This window comes from Trachemys scripta, chromosome 3, assembly GCF_013100865.1.
Source record: "Trachemys scripta elegans isolate TJP31775 chromosome 3, CAS_Tse_1.0, whole genome shotgun sequence".
NCBI lineage: Eukaryota > Metazoa > Chordata > Testudines > Emydidae > Trachemys > Trachemys scripta.
This window is the reverse complement of record NC_048300.1, coordinates 159436595-159449107: the sequence shown is the minus strand read 5'-3', so window position 1 is coordinate 159449107 and position 12513 is coordinate 159436595. Positions and strand designations below refer to the sequence as shown.

The 12513-nt window shown below is 45.1% G+C and overlaps 1 protein-coding gene across 3 annotated transcripts in view; it reads left to right on the top strand.

Moving 5' to 3' along the window:
* LOC117875227 (elongin-A-like) overlaps positions 1 to 12513 on the top strand; it is a 55742-nt gene that overhangs the window by 16350 nt on the left and 26879 nt on the right. For all 3 annotated transcript variants that reach the window (XR_004645230.1, XM_034766328.1, XM_034766327.1), the window contains exons 3-4: positions 1992 to 2104; positions 7393 to 8116. Coding sequence is in view for 2 of the 3 variants with exons in the window: in XM_034766328.1 (XP_034622219.1) it covers positions 1992 to 2104; positions 7393 to 8116 (837 nt within the window). In the remaining variant the exon portion in view is untranslated. The remainder of the gene's footprint in view (positions 1 to 1991; positions 2105 to 7392; positions 8117 to 12513) is intronic.

Sequence of the window (12513 nt, the reverse complement as noted above, 5' to 3'; positions counted from 1 at the left end):
CACATTTTATCTCTGAAGCAGACGACGTCTCAAAAATTGTAGACCAGTGTAATTAGATTCACCAAGCCAGCAACAAAACAGCTTCTACAACACCTTACTGGTTACCCAGAAGCCAAAATACAGCTCCTTTAAAGCAATCCAGCCAAGGGCTCCCACCCAGACAGCGAAGTTGAATATGGTGAGGATTACTGAAAATCTTATTCACCATATATAAAGTTCTACCAATCCAAAGAGATTGGACACCATTACCTACCAGGTCAATGAATATTTTGGATTTTACCTAAATATATGCATGCAGTCAATTCCTATTAACTAATCTAAGATTTTATTTAAAAAGAAAACAATATGAATGAAGTTCTCAGGTCAGTTTCATAGCGGAGATGGTGAGCTGCTGAGTTGTAAAAAGTTCTTCCAGAATCAATTCCATAGATTATAGTCTGATAGACAGTCCATGTGCAGAGTTTGTTTAAATTATTCTGTGAGAAATAACAGGGTAAACATGAATGGAGCTGGAGACCTCAATCTTGTGACTTAAACTTCCCCTGATAAAGTACAAGCAGATCTGAGATGAACAGGATCAGGTACCCAAAATTCTTTTATAGCTGAAGCTCAGCTGATAAACCTCTTGTCACAGCAGGCATTCCTTGGATGAAGGATAGGTAATGTACATTGTTGCTTTAAAGTCAATTCGTATTTTCTTTGTATACACAGGTAATTAGTTGTATTGATGAGCATAAGACAATTAACCATTCAGAGATTCACAGGTAGTTTACTACAAATGTCAGAGAAATAAAGACAATATTACACCACACGTCATCTAATTGCTAATATTTCCTTTTGGTCTCTGAATCAATAAAATATAGTAACAGACAGGAAGAGAAGTGTATCCTCTACCAGCTAATGAAATCACATTGTGAAGCTTCTAACAGATATAGGTAAACAGACAACTACATTTAGTATTTACTTCTAATTCTCTGACAATACAGACTTGCATTTCAAAGGATTTAGTCTACTTACATGGCTTCGTAACGATCTACAAGAAATGGCCCTGCTTGCCATGTCAATATTTCCCTAATATGTTCTTAAAGGTTGATCTTTAGGTTACTCTAGCCTGCTGGCTGTTTAACCCTTTCCAGCTCAGTGTCACAAGGACCATTTTAGTGTTTGTGTGCATCTTAGAGGGAGATATGTAACCAAATATAAATAGATATGCTCTCATGACGCAAATTCACCTGCAATGTTGTGTGGCCACAACCACAGGCTCTTCAGGACAAGGACAGTTTGTGTGGTGCCTAACACAGTGGTGTCCTGATCTATGGCTGGGGCCCCAAAGCACTACTGCAATATGAATAATCATTGTACTGAGTCCCAGAAAATGAACTTCAGCAGTCTAATTTTCAAGGGTCTGTCTACCTAGGCAAAAAGGTGTATGTTTTTTTTTTTTCAATTGAAATATCTCAGTCAAATTAGTTTAGTTCTAGTAAAACTTCACACATACCTTAATGCAGGTGTGTATATAGTTTGACTACAACCCAGCCAGTTCAAATGAACTTAAAGGTGTTAAATTCTGTCTACATCAGCATTAATAAGAGGGTTTCAATCAAGCTAACCCAACCCAATTGAGAGAGATGCCTTTTGTGCCTATGTAGACAGGGCTGACAAAAATGTTCAAGCTGAGTGAACTGCCAGAAGTAGACCGCTAAATGATCAGAGAAATTAAGTTACTTCTTAAGTTTTATGAAACTTCAATATAGAAAGATATTCACATTACACATAACCAGTATTTTGGGTTATAAATGTGTGGTTTTGCTTTGGCTCCCTTGGAAAATTTGTTTCTGGTACAAAAATTATCTTTATGATCTGAGTGATCTGTCAAAGGATTTTTCCAACTACCATCTTATTATTGTGTGAATTTAATTACTGTAGTTAGTAGAAAAAGTATATTCAGGATGTTAGTCATGTGTTTGTCCTCCTTGCACTGTCTTCAATAGGAAACTGGAGTAGGAAAAACAGTTAACAGTTTTAGGAAACATGCCACTGCTGGAAAAATAGCTAAGTCTCTGGTAAACCACTGGAAAAAACTTATTCCGCCAGAAAATGAAAGGTAGGTCTGAGTCTAACTTTAATTTTGAGATAAATTGTTGTCCAATGTAATATTTTTATCATTTATTCAGACTGTTTTATTAAAAAAATGAAATTAGCATAATAAGATAAGACCAATAAGAGACCTCCAGAAAGTAGTAATAAGGTATCATTATCTAAATTCTTCAGGGAAGTGGCAAGTACAGATCATGAAAGGAGCTAATGTGGTGGTATTTAGTTAAATGTTGTTCTTCCCTCATCACATCTCCAGTCACTTGATTTCCTTTCCCTTTCCATGCTACTTCCAAGAGAGGAAGAGGAGTAACCTCTCAACTTTAAGCTTATAAAGGTACATGAAATATTCCTCAAGAAGAACAAAAAAGTGGAGCGTGTGTGAAGCATCTCGGCATAGCTACAAGTTAATGTATTAATGTATTTCAAGGCCATTCCTGATTCTTGCTGATTCTGACTTCAGTGGCATTTACTATAAACTGTCCTGAGTACTGTGGCACTGTAATGGTACTATGGCTTAATTATATGAGGCTCCTATATAATTCTCCCTCTTTGTTGTCTGACTTTTGATTCCCACTTACGTACAAAGCAAATGCATCAGAACAGCCATACTGGGTTAGACCAATGGTCTATCTCGCCCAGTATCCTGTCTTACAACAACGGCCAGTGTCGATGCTTCAAAGGGAATGAACAGAACAGGGCTATTATTGAGTGATCCATCCCCTGTGGTCCAGTCCCAGCATCTAGCAGGGATACCCAGTGCAAGGGGTCGCATCCCTGATCATCTTGGCTAATAGTCACTGATGGACCTATCCTCCATGAACTTATTTAGTTCTTTGTTGTGAAGGCCAAAACTGGGTTCAACATCCCTGGCAACAAGTCCCACAGGTTGACTGTGTTGTGTTAATTAGTACTTCCTTTTGTTTGTTTTAAACCTGCTGCCTATTAATTTCATTGGGTGCCCCCCGGTTCTTGTGGGGTTTATCCCTTCACATAACACTTCCTTATTCACTCACTCCACACAAGCCATGATTTTATAGATCTCTATTGTATTCCCCCTCCCCCAGTCGTCTCTTTTCCAAGCTGAAATCTTTTTTTTTTTTTTCCTCTCTCCTCATATGGAAGCTGTTCCATACCCCCTTTCCCCAAAGGCTTCCCAGTTCCTAATAAACCTAAAACCCTGCTCCCTATACCACTGTCTCATCCACACATTGAGACCCTCCAGCTCTGACTGTCTAACTGGCCCTGCACATGGAATTGGAAACATTTCAGAGAAGGCTACTATGGAGATCCTTGACATTAATCTCTTACCTAGCAGCCTAAATTTGGCATCCAGGACATCTCTCCTACCTTTTCCTACGTCACTGGTACCTACATGTACCACGACCACCGGCCACTCCCCCACACTGCTCATATGTAGGACCCTACCAAATTCACAACCATGAAAAACATGCCACAAACCGCGAAATCTGGTCTCCCCATGAAATCTGCCTATGGGGGGGGGGGGGAGGGAGGTCACAGTATTGCCCACCTGTAAGGCTGGCCCTGCCCCTCCCTCAAAAAGTGACAAGCTCCCTGCCATGCCACCCTCACTTCTTTGCTGCTGCTGCTGTTGGCGGTGGTGCTGCCTCCAGAGCTGGACAGCCAGAGCGTGGTGGTTGCTGGCCAGGCAGCCCAACTCCAGTAGCAGTGCAGAAGTGAGGGTGTCACGGTGTGGGAGGGTTATCACTTTCTTGGGGGGAAGGAAAGGGTCAGTCTTATGGGTGGTGCTGTGGTCACCCTCCTCTCCTCCCCCCCCCCCCCCCGCCAGTCCAAGGCCCCTTTAACCTCCAAGCTCTGGAGAGGGGAAGGACTGAGAGCGCCCTGGGGCTGGGTCGGACCCACTTCTGGCAGTGTTGCAGAAGTAAGGACGGCAATACCACACCATGCTACTCAGACGTCTTGGGAGATCTGCAACCTTCGCACCTGGCAGGCAATTCACCATGTGCCTCTCCTGGACATCACAAACACCGCTATCTGTATTTCTTATGCTCAAATCTCCCCATTACTATTACCTGTCTCTTCCTAATATCTGGGATTCCCTCCTCTGGAGAGGTAGCCTCAGTGTGAGAGGATGCCCTGACATCATCTGGAAGGAGTGTCCCAACTATGGGCTCATTTCCCTCCACTTCTGTTTGATGTTCTCCTTCCCTGAGACTTTCATCTGCCTCAACAGGACAGAGGCTGTCAGACCGGGGTGGGATCACGCTAGTGTCCCCAAAAGTCTCATCGATGTACCTCTGTCTCCCTTAGCTCTTCCAATTCAGCCAGTCTGGTCTCAAGCCCTTGCTCTCCATAGAGCGTATGGCCCTGAGAGACACTGAATGCACACAGGTGCTACCTGCCCATGCTGCATTCAGTGTAATAAACTGGATAGCCCCCATTCTGCTGCTGAGCTGCTGCCTGCACTCTTTTTACTCCTGCAGCTTTTTTTGGGCAGGGGGGAGATGGGGAGGAGACTGGCTGGGATGTTGATTGACCTAAATTTAGACCAGTGGTGTCCAACTTTATGCCCAAGATAACTTTTTGAATTTAAGGGCAACCCAGGATCTGCCCTGCTCCTTCCCCAAAGCCCCACCCCACTCACTCCATTTCCCCCCCCCCGTCACTCGCTCTCCCCCACCCTCACTTTCACCAGGTTGGAGTAAGGGGTTGGGGTTCAGCAGGGGTTGTGGGCTCTGGGGTGTGGGGTTGGGGTGCACGAGGCACATGGCTCTGTATGTTGCCCCTCTCTGCAAGCACTGCCCCTGCAGCGTCCATTAGCCACAGCTGCCATTGGCTGCAGCTCCCCATTCCCGACCAATGGGCGCTGTGGAGGTGGTGCTTGCAGGCAGGAGCAGCGCACAGAGGGAGACCTCTGATCCCGGGGGTGCACTAGCTGCTTCCAGGAGCAGGGTGGGGCCAGCACAGGCAAGGAGCCTGTCTTAGCGGCAGCCCCACTGCGCCACCAGAGATTGCGATCAACTGGGAGATCCTCTAGGATCGACCAGTTGGTGACCAATGATTTAGACAAGGTTTGGTGTATCTGGGTGTCACGCTCCCTCACAAAACTCCTGTTTGCTGCTCTTGTTCGCTAGCTCCTATGGTTGCTTAGGAGCTGCCTTTTTAAACCTATATTTTCCCTGAGTAGCCCTGCCCCCTAGTTAATGGTTAATGGAGCCTAAAGTGATTAGGGGTCAAAGCCTCATTAAGAAGCTCTCAGCCTTGTTGAACAGGCCACTAGACTCAGCACAGGGCGGGGGGGCATCCAAACCAGCCACACTAATATATATATATGTACTGTAGGCAAGCACACAACAGACAACTCACCCCAAGGGTCACATAGTCACTCCTCCTTCACCTGGAGAACTCCCTTGCAAAATTCCCATTTGCTGCTCCGGTTCACTAGCTCCACTGTAGAGACATAGTCTCCGTCTCACTGATACAGCCACTGTTGCCCTCATCAGGCCAAATATGTTTTATGCCATTTACAGTTCCTTACCTGATATTTTTGGGACAGAGATAAGCTGATAGCTTGAGAGCTGAAGGTCCCCGTGGATTTGGGGTTAGGTAGGTCAGGTAGGGTGGGAGAGGTATTCTGAAGTTTGTTTGTTTTTTTGTTTTGTTTTTTGCGGTGGAAAAATCCAAGGTATGTTATTAGTTGAACTGTATGTTTTACATCTTAAATTTCTATTGAATGTTTTTTCAATACCAGTAAACTGCCCAGAATCTAGGGTGAATTCAGCTTATATTGAAATAGGTAATAAATATTTGGCTGCTGTTCCTCTCTGGAAGGAAGCATGCTGGGGAAATTGTGTGGCTATCTTATTCTCACTTTCTGGTGGCAGCAGTTGCTAGTTGGTTGGACCCACATTCTGCTTCACTGGGACCCTGTGCCAATGTGAAAGAGTTACAGCAGCACTATAGGAGTTCTGGTACATTTTACAAAGCATGTTGTTAAGGGAGATCTGCTGCCATGGGGAGAAGCAGAGAGATGCTGCATCTGGCCATCTGCTGATAGCTGCTGCTCCTGGAGTGCCAACCTGTAGAGGCCAAGAGATTGTGGGGTGCCTTCAGATAGGATTTACTCTAGCTGCTGAAGTGGCAAATGAGAGGAAAAGAGGAAGAAAAGCCTGATGTATCAAGGGTACTTAATAGATTGAAGGAAAGATTTCATATCAAACACCTGACCCTGTGGGCCCTGTCACTAAAAAGTGTTTGTACTCCTTTTCCAACAACCAGTTGGAAGCAGTTATAAGCACTGCTCAGACAGCTTTCGTGCAGCCCTGTCTATGATATCAGTTGCCCCATTGATGGAAAACAGGTGCACAGTTTTCTAAAGGTGCATTTACTATAATTCTAAAGGCACAAACATAATTTTTCCAACCTTGTATTTTCTCATGAAGTCCCTTTTTTAGGAGCATTAAGTGGATTTTGAACTTGGCTGCTTTATCAGTACTGGGACTAGTGTTTGCTTCAAGGGACGTCATCAAGTGTTTCAAGTCCAACACTTGGTTTTCTGCATAGTAAAATTTTCACAAACCCAAGTTATTAATTCTGTTGCCCTTTTTTGACCTGAGCAGCTAGTTAAAGTTTGGGGCCCTGGGGAATGTTCCAGCTAGAAGTAGAAATTGATGGAGTCTGGTATCTTCTTTGCAATCTTTCCTTTATTTAAAAGAAATGTATGAAGTCCTGTCTCTGAATGCAGAAGGGACCAAGAACAAAAGGAGCAGTTTCTTAATTTACAGCTCCCAAGCCTCTTTAGCCAACACCAGAGCCAAAAGTGCGCACTCTAGCTTTTTCGGAGGTGTCACTGTTTGCTTAGAGGCTCCTACTTGTCTTTCTTGACTATCCTCTTTCCCCCCTCCCCTGTAACCCCTCCTCCACCCGCACTTGTCTTTCCTCCCTTTGTGTGATCACTCACACTCACTCTCACCCCTACCCAAAACAATACTCAGCCAAAGCTCCTGGGCATGTTGACACACCTTTTTGTTTTAGGTGGGGGGCTTATGGTTCTAGTTAGGTTAATTGAATGGTGAGTTCACATCTGTCAATTTCAGCAGGAGGTTAAGTCCACTCAAAGTTTCATCCAGCTCATAGCAATAGAAATGTCTTCATTACTTTCCTAGAAGACTTTTAAACAACTCAAACATTTGAAGCTTGTTGCATGTGGCTTTAAAACTTTCTCTTTTACTAATAACATTGGTAAAAGGTCTGAAGGTCACCCTCGGTAACTGAGTATTAAATTGGGGTCTGTTCTGGTTCTGTCTTGTATTTCAGTGACCACAAGGGGAAAAAACAGAACACTGAAAAGAGGAACGAATTCTCATTGGACAAGACAAAGTCATCGATTTGTAAAGAGAATAAGAACTCTGGCAAGACAAAAACGTCTGAACCAGCCTCGGAAGATGGTAAAAGATCTCCCACATCTGATAAATGGAAGAAGGAGCATAGTTTTACAGAGAATAAGCAAAGAAATAAAGATACTGAGTCTTCTAATGGACGTGAAAGCAAAATACATAGCTCCAGTAGTTCTAAAAATATGTCCCAAAGCATCAATCCTGAAAACACAAAAAGTGACTGCAAAGAAACAACCTCTGCAGCCAGCAAAAAACCTTCAGAAAAGCACCATTCCCCTAGAGCCAGCAAAAAAGACCTATTGCCAACAAAAGGGTCTTGTAAGGATCTTTCCAAACAGAGAAACTCTGAGGACACAGGAAAATTAAAACAAACGCTTAGTGTGGAAAACAAACCAAAGTTGCCCAGTGATGAGGACTTTGAGCCCCCCACTATGTCTTTTGAATCCTATCTTAATTATGATCAGGTTTCAAATAAAAGAAAGAGGAAGACTTGTACTACAAGTGAACAGTCGAAAAACATTAAGGGCTGCGAACAGAAAAACTGCTCGTTATCGCCGAAAACTTCAATATCCCCGGTCACAAAAGAGAGAGAGGAAAAACCACACAAATCAGAAGATGATCAGTCAGAAAGTCCCACTAAAAAGGTAAACTATTATTTAGTCAAGCTAACATGAAATAAAGTACTAATTTATTTGAGTTAATTTATTAACAAATTTATTTTGCAGTTTAATTCTGTATGTTTTAACTCAAACCTCAGATTGCATGGCTTTGACATATCAGCCACACATAGAAGTGGTTACTAATAATTGGGAATCATTTTTGACCCAGAAAAATGACTGTAGTTTATTTTTTTTGGATCAAATAATGAGTTAAAATTAAATGTTAGAGTGCAAAGTCAAGCGCCAAAAAAATAAAACTGCAGATTTGAGATTACCCTTGAAACCTTAATTGTGCCTCCTTGTGCATATGGATTATGATGGTCTTTAATGATGTGATAACAGTGTTTTTCCTGAGTCATGGCCTAAGTAAGGCAGAGTCCTGTGGAGAAGGGCTCTTATTGACGAAATCCCTTAAACATGTACTTTAAGAACATGAAGTGCCTTTGGATTCCATATGATTGAAACACAGGCTTAAAGTTCTTTTCTGAGTAGGGATGTACTTAGTGTGTTTCCTTGAATCAGGGCCTTATGGACAGAATAGTTGGTGCTTCAGGCCTTGGCTACACTTGCAGCTGTACAGCGCTGTAAGTTAAACCTGACTTCGTGCAGTTGAGTAGGGAAAGCGCTGCAGTCTGTTCACACTGACAGCTGCCCAGCGCACTGTCGTGGCCACATTTGCGGCAATTGCAGCGCTATTGGGAGCAGTGCATTATGGGCAGCTATCCCACAGAGCACCTTTTCCCATTCTGGCACTGTGGGTTGTGGGAAGGGGTGTGGGTGCGGGGCATTCTGGGTCGCTTCACATCCCAGAAATCCCTTTGTTTCCGTCCACCTTTGGCGCCCTCTTTCAACTGTTTCTGTGCAGCGCGATCTGTCTGCAGGAAATGGAGCCGGAACTGCTGAGGCATATGCAGACTTATCTCTCCAGCACGTCACGTTTGGCTGTCTAACTATTCCTTAAGATCCAAAGTGAGAGTGAGGAGTCCTACGATGCTATCGAGCAGCGTAACGCATACAACACGAAATTGCTTGTGGCATTCACGGACACGTTCAGCACCGTGGAACGCCGCTTTTGGGCTCGGGAAACAAGCACCAAGTGGTGGGATCACATCATCATGGAAGTCTGGGATGACGAGCAGTGGCTGCAGAACTTTCGGATGAGAAAAGCCACTTTCATGGGACTGTGTGAGGAGCTCGCCCCCACCCTGCGGCTCAAGGACACGAGATTGAGAGCTGTCCTGCCAGTGGAGAAGTGAGTGGCTATTGCAGTCTGGAAGCTGGCAACTCCAGACAGCTACCGGTCGGTCGCAAGTGGGAAAGTCGACCGTTGGAATCGTGTTGATGCAAGTTTGCAAGGCCATTAATCGCATCCTACTCAGAAGAACTGTGACTCTGGGTAACGTGCAGGAAATAGTGGATGGTTTTGCACAAATGGGGTTCCCTAACTGTGGAGGGGCGATAGATGGGACGCACATTCCTATTCTGGCACCACCCCCCCGAGGATCCGAGTACGTTAGTTGGAAGCGGTATTTGGCTATGGTTCTCCAGGGCTTGTGGATCACCGTGGGCGTTTCATTGACACTAACACAGGCTGGCCCGGAAAGGTGCATGACATACGCATCTTTCGGAACACTTGGCTGTTCAGGAAGATGCAGGCCGGGACTTTTTTTCCCAGAGTGGAAGATCACGGTAAGGGAAGTTGAAATGCCCATTGTGATCCTTGGAGATCCCGCTTACCCGTTAATGCCGTGGCTCATGAAACCCTACACAGGGAGCCTTGACAGCAGCAAGGAATGGTTCAACTACAGGCTGAGCCGGTGCCGAATGACTGTGGAGTGTGCCTTTGGCTGTTTAAAGGGCTGCTGGTGATCTCTGTATGGGAAGCTGGACTTGGCCGAAAACAGCATCCCCGCGGTTATATCCGCGTGCTGTGCCCTTCATAATATTTGTGAAGGGAAGGGTGAAAGCTTCACTCAGGCATGGTCCTCTGAGGTTCAACACCTGGAGGCTGAATTTGCACAGCCAGAGAGCAGGGCTATTACAGGGGCCCAACGTGGGGCTGCAAGGATTAGGGATGCCTTGAGGGAGCAATTTGAGGCTGAAAACCAGCAGTGATATCTGGTGCCCTGCACGGGAGTGAAGTGCAGTAGTTCCAATCTTTAGGAATCAGTGTCTGCTAAGCAGACAAGCAGACTTGCAGTGCCTGTTTATTTCCTGGGCTATGGAGTCTTTTACTTTTATGCAATAATAAAGAATGTTTTCAAAACCAAATAATCCATTTATTTAAAAGAAAAAAAAATTATTTATTGAAAAGAAACAAGGGGATGGAGTGGGGAACAGTACAATCACAGATTTGCATATGTCCTGTCTGGTGTGCTGTGCAGTGAGTGCTGCACTTCAGGACAGCTATACTGCATGGTGATGGGGGTTGAGTGCAGAGGGTAAGGGCCGTAGTTTTCAGGGCTGGGTGGTGAAGATACTGGTGTTGGAGGCAGTGGGTGACATCAAGAACACGGAAGTTGGGGAAAGTGGGTTGGAGGTGACAGTGGGGCACAACGGAAAGAGTTTTGGGACAAGGGCTGTGGGGAGGTGGCGTTTGCGGTACTGCTCCTCTTTCTGCATGGCTACAAGCTCCTGGATAGCGTCTGCTTGGCGCTCCAGGATGCTTATGAGCCGATCCGTGCTTTGCTGCCGGTACGTGGTGCTTTGCCGCCGGTGCGCTGCATTTTCCTGGCGGATCCTGCTTTCTCTCTCCCTCCAGTTCTGTGCTTTCTCATTCTCTTTAATAGATTGCCGCATCACTTCTTGCAGCATGTCTGTCATAACTATAAAGGGAAGGGTAACAGCTGTCCTGTGTACAGTACTATAAAATCCCTCCTGGCCAGAGACTCCAAAATCCTTTTCCCTGTAAAGAGTTAAGAAGCTCAGGTAACCTGGCTGGCATCTGACCTAAAGGACCTATAAGGGGACAAGATACTTTCAAATCTTGGGGGGAGGGAAGGCTTTTGTTTGTGTTCTTTGTTTGGGAGTGTGTTCATTCTCGGGACTGAGAGGGACCAGACATCAATCCAGGTTCTCCACATCTTTCTAAACAAGTCTCTCCTATTTCAAACTTGTAAGTAAATAGCCAGGCAAGGCGTGTTAGTTTTTCTTTGTTTTTCTCAACTTGTAAATGTACCTTTTACTAGAGTGTTTATCTTTGTTTACTGTACTTTGAACCTAAGACTAGAGGGGAGTCCTCTGAGCTCTTTAAGTTTGATTACCCTGTAAGGTTAATTTCCATACTGATTTTATAGAGATGATTTTTACCTTTTTCTTTAATTAAAAGCTTTCTTTTTAGAACCTGATTGATTTTTCCTTGTTTTTAAGATCCAAGGGGTTTGGATCTGTACTCTCCAGGGAATTGGTGAAGGTTTTTCAAGGCTTCCCAGGGAGGGAAATTGAAATGGTGGCAGCGGAACCAGAGCTAAGCTGGTAGTTAAGCTTCGAAGTTTTCATGCAGGCCCCTACATTTGTACCCTAAAGTTCAAAGTGGGGATCCAGCCTTGACAATGTCGTCTTTGCTTTTCCACGGTCTCTTCCTGAGTCTTTGCAGCCTCTGAGCAGGTGATAAGAGGGACGGCTGAGGTCTCAAGGTTGATGCTGCTGTATAGGCAAAATGCAACATTTAACTGAGGCAGCATTGTTTATACCAGACAGAGTAATGATTCCCCCCCGCACTTAAGGAGTAGAAAACACACAGGGTCTACACAATTGCATAATTTTCCCGTTCGAAACAGAGCACACGTATCCCACAGGAGCCTCAAAATGGTGAGTAAGGGGGACTGATTGTTTCAGGGCTGCACTGACCTCTGGGTTTCTGTGCCTTGGGGAGAGCCAACAGCTTCAGGGGGCACCTACACTGAACACTGTCCCAACATTTTTCACAGGAGTTCGTCCTGGATGATATCTCGCTGCTGAGGATGACCTGGGAAGCAAGGGGAGGGTCTTCTACTGCAATGCGGCTTCCGCCCTGGCCCATATGCAGCTTGCCTGTGTACAGCAATGGTCCCCCCTGCCCCTCGCAGCACTGTGGCACAGACACGTTAGCTTGGCTGGGACAAGGACCACGGTAGCTCTCCCGATAAACCTGCGCAAGCACATTGCACACGTTCTGGATGAGACATTCGAGGACATTACTGAGGCCGATTACCGCGATGTGATAAACCACATCAATGCACTATTCCGCATCTAGGCATGCATGCCTAACCCTCCTCTCCCAAAGAGCCCGCACCAAAAAAATTCCTTCCCGAAAAAAACCCCGCTTCCCGGGAACCTGCTCTTCTGTTTGTCCTCCACCAAGTACCGGCCGCTGCGACTGGTTACCATCCTCCTGGCTCGAG